This window comes from Astyanax mexicanus, unplaced genomic scaffold (genome assembly GCF_023375975.1).
Source record: "Astyanax mexicanus isolate ESR-SI-001 unplaced genomic scaffold, AstMex3_surface scaffold_31, whole genome shotgun sequence".
NCBI lineage: Eukaryota > Metazoa > Chordata > Actinopteri > Characiformes > Acestrorhamphidae > Astyanax > Astyanax mexicanus.
The window spans coordinates 4580942-4598915 of record NW_026040041.1 but is presented as its reverse complement, the minus strand read 5'-3'; the positions used below and the strand labels follow the sequence as shown (position 1 = coordinate 4598915).

The 17974-nt window shown below is 40.0% G+C and overlaps 2 protein-coding genes across 3 annotated transcripts in view; one reads left to right on the top strand and one right to left on the bottom strand.

Annotated features, from left to right (window-relative positions):
- Positions 1–17974, top strand: part of LOC125788872 (uncharacterized) — a 144069-nt gene that overhangs the window by 36089 nt on the left and 90006 nt on the right. The gene's annotated exons all lie outside the window — the stretch shown is intronic.
- The window catches only part of LOC111190568 (uncharacterized), a 285381-nt gene that overhangs the window by 183536 nt on the left and 83871 nt on the right, over positions 1–17974 (bottom strand). Inside the window, exons 2-3 of the mRNA XM_049472742.1 lie at positions 5120–5392; positions 4976–5031 (exon numbers count right to left, since the gene is read on the bottom strand). Coding sequence (XP_049328699.1) covers positions 4976–5031; positions 5120–5392 — 329 coding nt within the window. The remainder of the gene's footprint in view (positions 1–4975; positions 5032–5119; positions 5393–17974) is intronic.

Below are 17974 nucleotides of genomic sequence, written 5' to 3'. Positions count from 1 at the left end.
AAAAAAGTATAAAAGTATTATTTAAATAAAAAGTAAAATCAAAAAAGTAATAAAAGTAATATTAGCAAAAGTTATACCCACACTGAATAAGAGTGAAACAGAGTTAGACATAGTTGCGTTGCATGAATTTATAAAGCAGCCCTGTTTGTAGCCTGATACAAATACATGTTATGGCTGTTTAAAGGAGGAAGCACCTTTAACCTGAAGGATTAGAATTGAGCTGTTATATCAGAAATATTCAGAAAATACATATTAGAGATAATTCAATAAAAGGATGAAAAATCAATCGAACTAAATGGTGGAGATAATAATAGACAATAAACTAGTGCTGGGCGGTATGACCAAAAATGCATATCACAGTATTTTTAAAGATTCTGACGGTTTCAACAGTATATCACAGTATTTTTATTATTAATTATTTATATAAGGTCCCCACACTGTGGAAGACATCATGCCTGGTTCCAGTACCCATATTTTGTATATTTATGTATATATTTTTAAATCTCAGTTTAGAATCTTATAAGTTTTATATTTCTTCCCCATTCCCACAGTGCCCCGCACCCTGTGATCATTATGCTTATTTGGCGGTGTACTAGTGATTCACAGAATACTAGTGATACACAGGATACTAGTGATACACAGGATACTAGTGATACACAGGATACTAGTGATACACAGGATACTAGTGATACACAGGATACTAGTGATACACAGGATACTAGTGATTCACAGAATACTAGTGATACACAGGATACTAGTGATTCACAGAATACTAGTGATACACAGGATACTAGTGATACACAGAACAATGTGACTCATTGTAATTTTCTAATACTGGCCTCTTTGACAACTGAATATATGAACACTGAACACTATGAACAATATGAACAATATGAACAATATGAACACTACGAATATGAACACTGATTTCTTTTTACAATTAGTTACAGATAAAGAACACTAAAGAACTGCACTACAATTTAACATAATCAATGTAAAACTGGGTACAGTATAATAATGTAAACGTAAACCACACTGTCTATATTATAGCACAACATTTTAGAGTAATGAAATCACAGTGACACTGACCCCGTGCACTGAGGTACTGAGTACCAGCATAGATGACCTGCCCACATCCTGCAACACCTGAAATACAAATAAAATTAATACATTTAAATTAATCAATCAATAATACACATGTAAACTGAATCTGTTAATGAAATACACTTAAACAACATAATGTAGCTCAGAGTCAACCACACTTCTGTGAAATGAACCTGTCCAGTTAGGAAGCAACACTGATTATGAATCAGTTTCACTTGCTGTAGTGTAAATGGAACAGACAACAGGTAGAAATAAGAGGCAATCAGCGAAAACAACCCCTATAAAGGAGTGGTTCTGCAGGTGGAGACCACAGACCTTTCCTCTGTTCTCATCCTTTCTGCCTGATATTTTGGTCACTTTTGCATTTTGTCAGTTCTATCACCACAGAGGAAGTATGAGGTGGAGTCTACAACCCACAGAAGCTGCTCAGGTAGTGCAGCTCATCCAGGACAGCATAGTGTCCAGTGCATGGAACAGATACCTGTCTCCTAGCCAGTACACCAGGAGACGTGGAGGAGGCTGTAGGAGGGCAACAACCCAGCAGCAGGACCACTACCTCCTCCTTTGTGCAGGGAGGAACAGGAGGAGCAGTGCAAGAGTCCAGCAAAATCACCTCCAGCAGGACACATAATATCCATGTTTCTGCTCAAACTGTCAGAAACAGACTTCATGAGGGTGGTATGAGGGCCTGACGTCCACAAGTGGGGCTTGTGGTTACAGCCCAACACCGTGTGAGCACATGTAACAGACGTGACAGGGTCTGGAGACGCCGTGGAGAACGATGTTCTGCTGCTGCAACATCCTCCAGCATCACCAGTTTGGCAGTGGGTCAGTAATGGTCTGGGGAGGCATTTCTTTGGGGGGCTGCACAGACCTCCATGTGCTCTCCAGAGGTACCCTGACTGCAGTTAGGTACCAGGATGAGATCCTCAGACCCACTGTAAGATCATATGCTGGTGCAGTGGGTCCTGGATTCCTCCTGATGCAGGACAATGCAGGACCTCATGTAGCTGAAGTGTGTCAGCAGTTCCTGCATGATGAAGGCATTGATGCTCTGGACTGACCCCATCCGTTCCCCAGAACTGAATCCAATCCAGCACATCTGGAACATCATGTCTCGTTCCATCCACCAACACCACGTTGCACCACAGACTGTGCAGGAGTTACTGATGCTTTAATCCAGGTCTGGGTGGAGATTCCTCATGAGAACATCCTCCACCTCATCAGGAGCAGCCCAGGTGTTGTAGAGAGGTCATACAGGTACATGGAGCCACACACAATACTGAGCCTCATTTTGACTTGTCTTGAGGACATTACATCAAAGTTGGATCAGCCTGTAATGTGTTTTTTCCACTTTGATTTTGAGTTTGATTCCAAATCCAGACCTCCATGGGATAATCATTTGGATTTACATTACGCATTCCACTATGTAATTTTAATTTTAAGTGATAAACCAACACAAAGTAGCACATAACTGTGAAGTGGAGCGAAAATGTTTTTCATATTTTTAATCAAAGAAGTGTTGTTTGCAGCCTAAAGGCTGTCAGGTCTGGTGCTGAAAGCGCTCCTGTCTCTCCCACATTCAGCGCTGCAGACGATCTCCAGTCTCCCAACTACACTTCCCAGAACACACCACACTCTGACATCACGCACTCACCTGATCACCTGCCACCACCCGGAATCCCTGAATATTGATTACCCACACTATAAAAACCCCCTTCACCTACACCCTGTGCCGAGTAATTGATTGGTTAGCCCTCATTACAAAGCGTATTCTTGATATTCCTATTTTGATTTCCTGGTTTTGACTCTCTGGACTGTTATTCCTCGATTCTGATTTTTGCCTTCTCCCTATTGTTGGACCTCTGTGCAGCTGTAATTCTAGTGAAAGGTGGCTCTACTAAGTGTTGATATAGGGGGATGAATACTTTTGCACATAATACTTTTCAGATTTTTCATGTTAATGTTCATTAATCGTTTTTATACTATGGTGGAGAAACCAGAAAGCTTTAACCTTGGTTCCATCATATATTTACTGCCTTTCTGTATAAGAGTTTATGTTTGTAGAGACTAAGGGAGTTAATGGTGTGAGTGGTGATCAGTGGTGATCAGTTTTTAATATTAACTCTTATATTTCTCTTTAAACAGAATCTGTACAGAAACACTTATACTCACCCATCCACCTCCTCCTCCTCCTCCTCCTCCTCCTCCTCCTACATCGAAGAACAAAGAAGAGCACAGCCAGCAAAATCAGCAAGATCACAATCACAACTACTCCTCCAATCAGTCCTGATCCAGGGCCGATATTTACTGTAAAGAGAACAGATCTCAACATCAATCACAGAGTTATATTACTGCAGAAACACACAGTAACACAGAGTTACTGATTTACTGATCCTGATTCATCTGCTGATGTACATAAACAAGCATAACCCAACACATATCTTATAACAATATCTTTTCATAACCTCAGAAAGATACCAATAATAAATAATCAATGGAAAAACATATTCACTAATTCACAGATTATCTTGGGTATTTTAGAAATGATTACCTAATTATAAATAATATAAAATATTATACAATTTTCCTAAAGGAGTGATTTTTTTTTCAATTCTTCTGAGAAACTACTGCCACAGTAAATTCCATTTTAATTCCATAATAAAATTGGATTAATGGTTACAGTCTGCAATAAGTGTCACCAATCACAGATATAATTACCCCATTTTATTAACACTGGTTCTGTGAGGGAGCTGTGAGTCACGTAACAGTAATAATCTGCTTTATCATCTTCCTGTATCTCCACACTCTTCCTCAGCTGGTAGGTTCCATCATCATTGGGTCTGACTCCAGAAGATGTGATCAGATGATCAGCAATTGAAGTGCGGAACCATGTCAGACCCATCTCTATGTCTTTAGGGTAGAATCCCGTGGCCAGGCAGGTCAGAATCAGCTTTTTTGGGTCACGAACAGATTTAGTTGCCAACGCATGAACATCAGGAGGAGCTGAAAAGAGAACACATTCATTCATTACTGTGCTTTCAGATTATTCCACCATTTCTGCAAACAAATTCCCATTCTGGAAAAAGGTTGGGACGCTGAGTAAAATGTAAAGAAATGTAAATAAAAGCAGAACACAGTGATCTACAAATTTTAAAGACCCACATTTTTTTACAGCAAATATACACATCATCTCACGAAAAACATGAACTCTGTTCCTGAACGACGCATCTAAAAAAAGTTCAGACAGTGTCTGAACAATATTACAGCTGCAATTTTCAAAGTCCCTGGTTGTAATGTACAGGCTAATGGTCAGTACCAGATGCTGATGATCTTCTTGCCCTCAGGTGGTACTGCATAAATACAGTTCACCATGCAGTGCCTAAAAACAGGTTAAAGCTGGATCATACGGAGAAGAAGCCATATGTCAATGGCTCAAGAGGAGGGGTGGGGTGGGGGGGACCCAGAGGTTTTAGGACAACATCTGCTCCCATTGAGATAATGCCTCTTTCAGGAAAGGCAAATTTCAGCAAGACAATGCTAAATCCCATACTGTATCTGGGTTTGATGTGTTGTTGCATTGAATTCTAAATGAGAGAAATTTAATGAAGCTGGATAAAATAAAAAAAATAAACTCACAGTAATTTCTCAGTGATTCTTTTCTGTACTCCATGAATTTGGTGAGCCAGTCCACACACTCTTTCTCCAGGTAGCCCTGGGTGTACTGGTTCAGGATGGAAACACCATCCCATTTCCTCTTGGTTTCTTCTGCAGCTGGAACCGGAGCGACCCAGACCCTGTGTGAATTATCAAAGGAGAGAAAATCTGATCCATCATAACCGTACTCACTAATCCCTCTCAGAAACTTCACCTCTCCATTAGACTCCTCGACCTCACAGCCGTGTCTCCACTGAAGAACATGAAGATCTGAAATTTAATCAGAAAAAACTCACAATTACAGTACAGAACTTACATACGGTGGATAGAAACAATGAAGATCTGATGAATCACTAACCCGTGTTACTGTGGTTCATCCTCTGCATCAGAATCTCCACGTTGACCTTGAACCACTGTTCTTTACTCTTGCGAGACTGGGTTCCTTTTTCCCAGTAATCTTCCTGCATCTTCTCCATCATCCAGCTCTGTTTAGGAATCTTCTTCTGCTCCTTACTGTTGTAGTAGTCGATCTCTCGGTCATCCAGCAGCCCCAGAGCTGTGAACTGGTGGATTCCAGGTAGATCCACGTCTTTGGAGAGGCCGGTGTAAATGTAGAACAGGGAGTGTTTCTCTGAAGCAAACACACAAAGCCCAATAATAAAATTATCTAACCCTCTGTGAAACCCTTATAATCATTTTAAAACTTTATTACCACTGCTGGATGAGATAACCTGGTTTTAGAGCATAATTATTTATTGTTCTGACGGACAGTTCTGGTGGAAACAGGAGAGTTGAGGTGCACATTGAATTCTGCCGTGATTTGATCAGCCGTGGTTTTATGTTTTTTGGATACAATCCGGGTTAGCACCCGAACATCCCTTTCAGACAGCTTCCTCTTACAGCGTCCACAGTTAATCCTGTTGGATGTGGTTGGTCCTTCTTGGTGGTATGCTGACATTACCCTGGATACCGTGGCTCTTGATGCATCACAAAGACTTGCTGTCTTGGTCACAGATGCTCCAGCAAGACGTGCACCAACAATTTGTCCTCTTTTGAACTCTGGTATGTCTCCCATAATGTTGTGTGCATTGCAATATTTAGAGCAGAACTGTGTTCTTACCCTGCTAATTGAACCTTCACACTCTGCTCTTACACCACTAAACACCTTACAGTGAACATGTTCAAATTGGACTGTAAAATTTGGTGACCACTGGATAATCACCATTGCACCTCATGACAAAGAACTGGGAATGTGAGAAACACAATTGTTTCAAGTCAAGTCAAGTAGTTTTATTGTCAATACTGCATATGTACAGGACATACAGAGAATTTAAATTACATTACTCTCCTTCCCAAATATAACAGCAAGTACAGAAAATAGATATATAATACAAAAGAATGGGAGACACTATATGTACAATACAACAAGAACACAGTAGACATACATAGACAGAATACAATAGTGCAATAGTGATGGGGGTGATTAACAGTAGTGCAAATATAGTATAATAGCTTATAAAAGGCTGGAAAAGTGAATGAATGCAGTTTATGGGGAGTTAAAGTGAGTAATGCAGTGCAAGTATAGCAGTAGTGCAGGTATGGGATGTGTAGTGCAGGTCCGTTTCAGCCCCAGACTGTCCAGTTTGTAAATGAAGACTTGATGTGATGCATGACTAGTCGTTCGAAGCACTTCATGAGGATGGGGGTGAGTGCAACTGGACGATAGTCGTTGAGACAGGATGGCGATGCCTTCTTTGGGACAGGGATGATGGTGGTGGCTTTGAAGCATGTGGGAACCACCGCCTGACTCAGAGAGGTGTTATAGATATCAGTATAAACCTCTGCGAGTTCCCAGGCACAGTCTCTCAGCACACGGCCAGGAATGTTGTCAGGCCCAGGAGCTTTCCGAGCATTGATCCTGCTGAATGCTCTCCTCACACTGTCTGGGGACAGCGTCAGCACCTGGTCACCAGGAGGAAGGATGGATTTCTGGGCGGGTGTGTTGTTGAGTGGCTCGAACCTTGCGAAGAACCCATTCAGGTCATTCAGCAGAGATGTGTCGCTGTCGCAGGTCTGTGGATGTGGTTTATAGCCTGTGATAGACTGGATACCCTGCCACAGGTTCCGTGTGTCTCTGCTGTCACTGAAGCGTTGGGAAATCTTCTTTGAGTACAGCCTCTTAGCTTTCCTGATCCCGCGGGACAGGTTGGCCCTGGCTGACCTCAGGCCTGCCTGGTCACCTGTTCTGAAGGCTGCATTTCTAGCCTTCAGTAGCTTGTGGACCTCTCCTGTCAGCCATGGTTTCTGATTCGCTCGAACAGTGACGGTCTTGAGGTCGGTTACATCATCAGTGCACTTGGTGATGTAGGCAGAGACAGTTTCTGTGTACTCCTGAATGTCTGTGGAGTTGTTGTGGGTGGCAGCCTCTCTGAACATATTCCAGTCTGTTGTGCTGAAACAGTCCTGAAGTGCCTCTGAGGAACCCTCTGGCCACACTCGTACCTGCTTAAGAACTGGTTTGGTGACTTTAACCAGTGGTCTGTAAGCTGGCATTAGCATAATGGTGAGGTGATCAGAGGCTCCCAGGTGGGGGAGGGGGGAGGCTCGGTAGGCTCCTCTGTGTGTAGTAAAGACCTGGTCCAATGTGTTGTTTCCCCTAGTTGGAAAGTCTATGTCAGGGGTTCTTAACCTGGGGGTCGGGACATAATTCCAGGGGGGGGTCACGTTTTCTCAGCTAAACTTGAGATTTGGGCACTAACCTTTTGTGTTTCTTTACTGAATCAAACCGACTAATTCTCAGGCTTAATTCAGGGAACAGCATGCTTTAAAATCACTCACTTTTTTTATAAAGTATCTTTTCGCTGATTCAAACTGACTCATTCGCCGCTTTACTCGACTCTTTGATCTCCATCTCGATTAAGGTTCACACATGCGCCCAGTGGCTCTGCAAGTCCAGACTGGAATAAAATGGAGCGTTTTTTTAGAAGGTCAAGCTTGCAGAAAAAATATGCAAAAAAAATATTCACAGACATGCAAAGGAGAGGATACACAACTGCAGTGTGGGGTATGTGGCTAAGAATGGTCTCTGCATGATTTCTGGATTTTACTGTACTAAGTTTAATGGCACTGAAAAAAATCCTTCCCTTTGGATCAACATTTCTCTGTGAATCTGGATTTCCTGCACAATCTAAAAAACTAACACAGAGTCCGTCTCTACGGTGGCCGAGAAAGCCCAACGCAGTGCAAATTGAAAAGCGCTGCAAAAGCACAAAACATATCCATCAAAATTACAACACAGGCGCAGCAAATAGAAAAACGCGCTGCAAATAGAAAAACGCGCTGCAAATAGAAAAACGCGCTGCAACTAGAAAAACGCGCTGCAAATACAAACACAACACAACAGAATTTTCGCGGGGGACCTAAAAAGATGCTGTACCAGCTGTATACAAAGGACAGTAAGTGGCAAACAAGCTTCTGAAAAGTAAGTTATGTTTATTACCTGTGACAGCATCTTTTAAGGTCCCCCGGGAAAATTCCGTTGTGTTGTGACTCAATTCCGTTGTGTTGTGGTTCTATTTGCAGCGTTTTTTTATTTGCAGCGCGTTTTTCTATTTGCAGCGTGTTTTTCTATTTGCTGCGCCTGTGTTGTAATTTTGATGGATGTGTTTTGTGCTTTTGCAGCACTTTTCAATTTGCACTGCGCTGGGCTTTCTCGGCCACCGTACGTCTCAACGTGAAAGTAGTTTGCACCTGTTCCTGAGCCCTACTAAGCCATACATAGAAAATATTTGCGCCTCAATGCAGGCCCAACCATTTTATTTGTGCTGCCAATGATGGGGGAGAATACAAGGGGGTCGCGCACTTAAAAAAGTTAAGAACACACTCTTTGGGTCTGCATGGTTGAAATCTCCAGCCAGAATGAGAAAAAGCATCTGGGTGCGCTGTCTGCTGTTCACTGATGTACTGGTACAGTTCATTCAGTGCTTCGGTCCTCACGCTGTTGTTGGAGGTCGGAGGGATGTAAACAGCAGCGATCAGCACAGCGGAGAAATCTCTCGGTAAACTCTTAACCCAAATTAGTTGACTTTACCAGAAATTTGTGTGGAAACCCATTGCCTTAACTTATGTTTTTGCACAAAAAGTAACTAAAGAAGTTAAATTCACATAGACTCTTAACTGGATGCAGTAGACAAAACAAGCTTACCTTAGTAGTCTTTCCTCAAAATCATTAATTCACATAAATTATCTATTTTCTTAAGTTTGAATGGTAGAAAATAAGTATTTTAAGTAAGCAAAAAAAAACTATTCATTTTTTCTTAAAATGTAATTCTGAAAGATTACTTTTATAGGCTACAGAAAAAACAACTACACTAAGTTCCAATGTATTTTACTGGCAAAATGTTGCAAGGTAACAGTTTTTGTGTTGCTGAACCACTAACAATTCTTTCAGCAAAGTAACACATAAAAACAGCTTGCTGTTCCACTGCATCTTCACACAAACCTGTACAAAACAGAGCACAAGGAAAGTTTAAGCTCAAGAGCTGCAGCTCTGTTCTTTAACTTCCACTGCAATACCTTATCAGTCACTGCTAATTAATAAATATTTCGATATCTGTATTAACTACTGCAACACACCGATTCAATGAGAGGCAAAGCTAACTCAACAAGGGGTGCGGTGGGTACGAGACGCGGTCTGGGAGAATAGAGTGGGGTTGTAAACTAGCCAAACACTGTGACAGTGCTAGCTAGCTACTATAGCTAACTGTAGATAACTAGCTGTGGGTGTTGTAAACCGAACAAACCCTGTGACAGAGCTAGTGAAGAGTAACTGTTTATTATACCTTGGGTGTATTGACAAATATCTTTCAGTTATGATTACTTAACTTAGTATCTATAAGTACATAATCATTGTGTGAAACCTTGTATTTTATATGCATTTATACAGAAGACTAATCAATACTCACATTTTACTTTATATACATTTATATAGAAGATTAACCAATAACCACAATATATATTCTTTACACATATAGTAAAACATTGCTTTATCAGGCATGTGACTAAACGTAACGCTTGTGAGACATCATAGAAGATAGAACATCAGTTCAGTAGGGAAATAGAGTAATACACAGGGACAGAGGTGAACAGGGGGAAAAGGCTTTTGTATGGGTAGATATATATATATATATAAGAAGATATATAAGGATATAAAAAAACACACTATACTAGGTAGGGATCTATCTGTAAACGGAGCGGTGCAGTAGATGTTACTAATGATCATAAATAATTAAATAATTAACAGAGTAAAGTTCAATGACATCGATTACGAAAGTGACTGATGTGACATAGAAATATAATATAATATAAATATGCATACGTTATAAGACAGTTCTAAAAAGAGAATGTGAAAATGTGAATACCCAATCATGAGTACAGTGTACTTTAATATAAGCGAGGTTGGGGAAGTGTTAATATTAATAATTAAGTTGTTGAATAATGTCTGAGTGGTGTGTGACTGGATAGATAATTAGAGAATTTAGAGAATTTAATAAAGGGATTATGGGGTTGGTTAGCAAAAAAAAAGAAAAGAAAAGGGGGAGACAGAATTTAGGAAAATAATTAGCTTAATTTTGGGTATTGGACTATATCTTGGGGGCCCTAACCTAACAGGGACATATGTCTAACTCTATATTCTATAAGCAAATCTAATAATGGAAATAATGAATGTGTGTGGCTGTGTCGGAATCGTTTCCTATTGTAGAAATACTAAGCAGTTTGGGTAGGCCATTTTTACAATGCTTTGTAAAACTCAGCAGTATATTTTATTTCCTATACTGTGAAACACCCATAATGCATCAACAAATGTAGTGTACAGAAGAGGTACGCTTGAAATTCCAAAATATACTATGCCATGCAGTACTGTTGTGTCAGATGTCCTCAGAGCAGGACAAATAAACATGGTTTATTGTTTGATTTTTCTATCAGGTGATTTAGTCAATTATCTTACTGTTCGTTTCTTATTCAGACTGATCCCAGCTCAGTCCTAGCTGAATGAGACTTATATAAGACGGATGTAATATCTAATTTCTCTATGTTCTCATGTATCTTAGCCTATGCTGACATTTTGATCCTCTTAAGAGGGATAGTTGATTTCAGGAACCAATGAGGAAAGACCTTATTTATTTGAAAATGAAACTCAGTATTGGATGTAATACAAGCTGTAGTGCATTGGGTCTTTCTCATTTTAAATAAGGGGACATCAAATGTGTTTAAAAATGCAGCTCTCTGTTTTGCTTTACGGTATTAAATTAGACTAGAAAGAGATCTGGAAAACAGCATAAATTTAGTTTTCATGCTTATACAAGGCCACCTATAAAACAAATGCATTCTGTAATTTTCTGGCTGTAGCATGAACAAAATCAGCTAAGCAATATAAAATTGTTTCATCTGCATAATGGTAAAGTTTGCAATCTGAGAAGCAGAGCCACCAATATAATTTATGTATATATTACATAAAACTGGACCAAAATTTAACCTTGTGGTACACCTTTAAGGTACAGATGCCAAATCTGAATAATTATTCATTGACATGCACTCTTTTGGGTCTATTCCAGAGCAGTGGCATCACAGCAAATAATTTAAGCTAAATTCAGTGGGAGAGAAAAGGTGATACTGATGGTAATAAATAAAATATGTATACAATAATAACAAATAATAAACCATGGGTACTTGGTGCCTTGCACGGGCTTTCACGGTGAACACCAGAGTGTGAGTTTAGGACAGTCTGACATACCTGGGTTTGCGCTCCCTAGCTGTACCCTGCAGGAACACAACAGCACTGAATGTTGATTAAACGGTGCTGCTACGCTGTGTGTGGTTCAGTGGGCTAGGCTGGTTAGCCAAAGACGGGTAAGATCCCAACGTATTACACAGGGACAACCTAAGACAGGCACAGTCTCGATCTGACCACCACATGCATTTTAACAGAAAACGGAGAAAACATCATGGAAGGGAAGTGCAGCCCAGGGGGAGAGTGAGTGGATGAATGAAGTGATGGGGTGTGTGTCAGTGGAGGCCTGGGCAGGGTAGACCAGCCAAATGGACAGTAAGAGGGTGAAGCAATTTTGTGTTAAATTTTCTGAAGCAGAAGTACTGTTTCAAAAAAAGGGGGAGATGTAAATAGATAATCATTATTACCACCATTATTTGCCAGACTATTGTTTTATCTTTTTAAACCTATTATTAACTTTTTGATTTTTTTCTCACCACTATTACAATTTTTTTTTTTGACCAATCATTATTTTATAGATATAGAGCATTTTTACACTTTTAGCTTGTTTATCTTTTTAAAGTTTGGTTTTAAAACAACCACTATGCAGATGAGCAATTACTTTCAGCAATATTGGAAAAGTCTTAGCTTTCAAGACACACTCCATCCTAAAAATAAGAAATAAGAAACTTAGAAATCACAAAATTAAACTTTCACTATTCAACATGTGAGCCACTTTTTGAGCAGGGAAAACAATGTGTGGGGCTTGATAAATTGTTTAAGGAAATAGATGTATTGTTGATAATTGTGAAGAGCAGTCTGCTTGGCATTGTATATGCATAAATACATATTGAACATATTGAAAAGTAAATGTAAAGCATTGTTCGGATTTATTTGCTATAATAACAAGAACAAAGCAAAGCATAAAATTGTTTATTGATATTGCTAATATTATTGTTTGTAATGGAACGATTGATACAGAGAAAAATAATCACGTTCCACTATCCCAATTCTTAAAGCACTAAATAAAATCAACTAAATCTAGAAATCAAGTCTTTATAAAAAGTCAGAAATATAATTATTTAATAAATAGCACACTGCAGAAAACAAAGTGGCAGGTAAATGATGTAGCCACAAACAGTGATTCTAAAGTCCAAGCAAAAGTAACCCAAGAAAGCCCAGTACATCAATATGGAACCATTCCTGAGACAGAAGCCACATTATGTGTAGTTTGTGCAGAATTTAAAACTTTGGGCCCTGATATTCTATCAATCAGTGTGGAGATGAATGGGAGAATAGAGCAGCTGATCATTAAAACTTTGCATGGAGCAATAATAAAAAACATGATTAGATGTATTTCCAAGTGTTTGTTTCTTATCTATTATCTATATAGTGTTACCAATACAATATGAGAAGCTTTCAGTGGTAGGTTTAACCGCAGGTGCGGTTAAAGCAGCAGCTTTGGGCTGTGAAGCAGTAAAATATGGTCTGTACAATGATGCTGCAGAATTGAGGTGTGTGTTCTTTGGCTTTGGTAGTGTTTGAGTTTGTGAGTGTGTGCATGCATGAGACATAGTGTGTGTCTGGTGGTAAACTTGGTCGTGCAAATTGGAAGTGTTTGTAAGATCTAATTTGGATAGAAGAGATTAATTAGAGCGTCAGGGAAGCAGTTACACTAAATGGGAAAGGGATGTGAACAAAAGGAAGGTAAAAGCCAGTAATTAATGGTGATGATAATTAAATGTTGCAATTTAAAATTGAAAATTCCTAAACGTTAGGGATTTAAAGAAATGACTAAATGTTACGGATTGAACGCACTTTTGACAGTAAAAATCATGAGTGAATATAACTGAAAGACAACTGAAGAAGGTAAGACAACAAAAATTGGGCTGAAATCTGTGCACAGACAAAATTTAAATATGAAATAGTTAACTTCCGAGGGGAAATTAGAGCTCCAGTTAAGTGTAATAAATGTATTTTAACCATGTATTTTAACTTGCAGGAAGGAGACACGGAGGAACCTTTAAAAGACTTCCAAAATGAATAGAGAACCTTAAACATGATTATAATGAATATAAAAGTCTCGTTTCAGATCTGTTTACACAGGGGGAGAAGGAGAACGTGGTGCAAAGGTGGACCAGTCCGGACACAGAGTGAGGGTTCCTCGGCCATTGCGCACGAAAGGGGAACGAGCATGGCTGGATTGAGCCTTTCCAGGTGACTGAGAGAACAACGTACGCAGATCACCTGAGGGTTCGACAGCTGTGCAGCAACAGAGATCGCTCACAGAGCCAGAAGGAGGGGTGAGAGCAGCAGCTGAATCGTCTGACTCAGACGAAGGCCCGCAGCAGGAAGGAGGGGCAGCAGAACCCCCGCAGCACGGGCCTGGCCTGGCCACAGCAGAGAAAAGAGTTTCTCAGAGCACAGCAGCAGCAGCACACAGCCTGGCTGTGACCAAGTAGAGGAATTGAGGGAGTGACTCATTCAGCAACGTTTCGATTGCGTCACAGTACACTACATACAGAGACCCTTAAAACACATCTCATTAAAAACACACATAGTCTTATCACACACCAACTCATACTTTTCATTCACTGATATTGCAGACACCAAGAGCCAGAATAAAGCTCTTCGTGCGTGGGGCTGAGGTAGTCTACCCCCAGAACCCTGAAGCAAGAAGAAAGAAGAAGAGAACTACACGCATTGTAACTTTAACATTTACACATATAAGGTTATAAACTGTGATTTGCTAAATTAGGGGGGGAACACATTATTTTTCCTTACAGGTTGTCCTGGACATTGTTTTCCTTACAGGTTGCCTTGGAAAAAATGAAATTGTAAAAAAAAAAAAAAAACACTCTGTAATCTTAACACTTACACATATAGGGCTATAGATAACAAGTTTACTAAATAGTGGGAAACTTAGAGGGAAAACACACTTATGGTTTAATAATGGCTTGGTACGGAAAAAGGGAGTGGGACAGGTCAAAGTACGGACACCATAACGAACCAGCACTCCCTCCAGTTATTCCAATATGGCTCCAGGTAATAATAACCATTACTCTAATGTGTATAATGATAATAAAGACTGTAAACCACCATGTATTTTACCTATACTGGAGTGTGAGGCAGAGCAAGAGGAACTGCTGTAAACCAACCAGTCTTGGGGATGACTTTAAGGCAATGATGTCACTTCCTCCTTTGATAGGGTTCGAATTATTGGCCGCCTGGGGCAGAGGGGCTGTGGGAGAATTTTTCCTGTCAAAATTGGTTGGAAGGCTGCCGGAACAGGTTTTAGCTCCCACCGTTAGTAAAATGTTCACTCACATGTTGATCAAGTGTTGAACATATGTAAATATACATATTTGGAGGAATTACGATGTGTTGACGTATCTGGTTGATACGTCAAAAGCGGGAATTAAAGAGTAACTGTTTATTATACGTTGGGTTTATTGACAAATATCTTTCAGTTATGATTACTCATCTTAGTGATATAATCATTGTGTGAAACCTTGTATTTTATATGCATAACCAATACTCACATTGTATTTGATCATCTTTATTACTCACAGTGTATTTTACACGCATTTATATAAAAGATTAACCAATAATCACAATATATCCTTTACACATATAGTAAAACATTGTTTGATCAGGCATGTGACTAACACAGACTTTATTGTAACAAATTAACCCACATGATACATAAGGCGTTTACTAACACATAGGGTCTATTGTATGGCGGTCTAACCATGCGCCACTAACACATTAACATATAACATATGAGAACTATTGTGTGACTTGTGTAGCTCATGTTTGAAGCATTTTGTTTACTGCATGTCTCTGACTAACGGCCATCAATCATCAGCTAGTGCACTCTGGATGAACTGAATTGATACAAAGGAGGCTTCGGGACGAACAGTGCGGCCTTTCTCTCTGTGCGTGCAAAGTCCTTCACCTACCAAAGCGGGAGGAGGACGCGCGCACATAGGGAGGGCAGCACTGTCTAATTACTGAAACAATATCACACTGTCTGACTGGACCCAGTCAATTCTTAAAACAATACCACACTGTCCGACTGGATACAGTCAAGGTGCTCTGATCAGACCTGTGAACTCTAACACGTGAGAATGTGCCTACTAACATGAGATGATTTTAACAACGCCTCAGCAACAGGCTTTACGTCATTTGGGGTATAAAACATGGAGTCAGATCAGAGGGGGGTCAGAACTTATGCTGGGACGGCTGTTAGACGGTCTTTCATGTGTGGGTTCTCCTGAATATTCAGCACTTTGTAATAAATACTTGGTTTGCTTTCAACTTCACTCCACCTGTCTGCGACTCTCTATCAAACAAACACGCAGGGGAGTTGTACCCCGGACCAGAGGTGGGGGTAGCCCACCTTTCATTTTCTTTTCTACAACAGTAGCAAACCTACGTACCTAAGTATTAAGTACCTTTTTTGAAATATCATTTATTTAGATTCCATGTACTTACCGTATTTTTCGGGCTATAAGGCGCACTTAAAATATTTATTTTTTCCCAAAAATCGTCATTGCGCCTTATAATGCAGTGCGCCTTGTGTATGGATTTTGCTTGTGTTTACTGACCTCGATTTTATGTGGTGCACGGCGCTCTGTTGTGCAGAATTCCTCACCCACGCCAGAAAAAGATCCCCCTCTTGGGCTAGCGCGCGGTTACCTTTGACTGCCGTACTGCCTCTCGGCTGTGGTTCAGGGTAGCTAGTTTCCACTGTAGCTCCGTGGCCAGAACAAGGTGCCGGTAAACTTTCCTTTCCACCCGTTCTGGGGTAATAGCACAAACTGTTTCTTTTTAGTGCCCACTTCTAAGTAAAGTTAACCTCTTAACACGCGCTGGCCCACCGGCGGGCCAGAAATATTTAATATTTCATAACTGGCTGTGTTTCTGAATAGTTATGAACAGTTACAGGTTCAATATAGACATCCAATATACATTTTAAAGCTTAGAATCTCTGCTTTTGAGCTATTTAGCCTATTTAGCGGAATATCCTTTCAGAAAATAAACATTTAGGGCGAAATATGCCTTGGTTATGATTTTAATAATTCATAACTCTCATATTTGCGTTTATCGTTCGTCCATATTTCATCGAATGCGGTCATGTCATACACCATTCGAACCGTCTGGCTCTCCGGATTCCAGAATTGTGCTTTTACTGTAGGATGTATGTTTCATGAATTAAAGCTGCGTCAGAGCGCATGTTTCCAGTAATAAAAGGCTCTCTCCTTTTGTCCTGGGGTAACCTCCGGTCACTGCCGCCACCCCCCGAACACACACCCGCGCTCAGCCACAGGTCCTACCTTCAAAACGCGTCCAGACTAAAGAGAATCCATCAATCCAGTCTCCTGTAATCCACAGTTATATCCAAACAGCGCTGGAAATCACTTCATCCAGAAATGAAACTTATCCAATCTTTATCTCTGTTTTAAAACCGTTTTATTCACCGAATTCGGCACAACACGCTATTATAGTCAGAAGCCTCGCGGAGTAATGCGGTACTTGCTGTGCTTCAACATAATATTATGGTCTGTCGGAGCGTTGCGGCTACCGTTGTCAGGAGCGTCGCGGAGTAATACGTACTTGCTGTGCTTCAACATAATATTATGGTCTGTCGGAGCGTTGCGGCTACCGTTGTCAGGAGCGTCGCGGAGTAATACGTACTTGCTGTGCTTGTTGATTTATTGCTCAGAGATGTTGTTATTTTTCACAGATATTGTGAAGGATTTATTGCTCAGAGTTATTGTTACTGATATAAATAAAGTTTCATTTAGTGCGCCTTATAATCCAGTGCGCCTTGTGTATGGACTAACACTAAAAATAGACCGTTCACTCATCATGCGCCTTATAATACGGTGCGCCTTATAGTCCGAAAAATACGGTAATAAATATTTTGACCGTAAAATATGAGTTATAATCCTATCTGTGTTGCCTCTTCAGTTAGCTAAGCTAGCTAACTTAGCAGCATATCAAGGTGATATTATCTGAGGCTAAATTATCTCAGAATGTAGCATTAAACACATTTCATGTTAATGTAAATGATAATGTAGCTATAACAGTTACTAACAGACAACCAAAAAGTATGGTTTTACTTGAAATTAAAATTGTTAACTAGTGTACAAGTCCAGAACAGAAGTCCTGTTTCGGTAACGTTATTTAGGTTAGCTAAGCTAATAAATTGCTAGGATAGAAACCAGCTAGTTTGCTAGCGTTAGCTTAAATGCTTTTACAAACATACATACCGTAAAAGCATTTAGGCTTGCTAGTTAACCAATTTGGTAGTTAGCTTGCAAATTGTTCTTTATTAGCTAACCTAAATGCTTCCACAGAACTTTTGTTTAGATGTTGTACATTAGCTAGCTAGTCAGCTAGGTTAACTTAGTGGTTGTGTGTCTCTACAAGTCACTG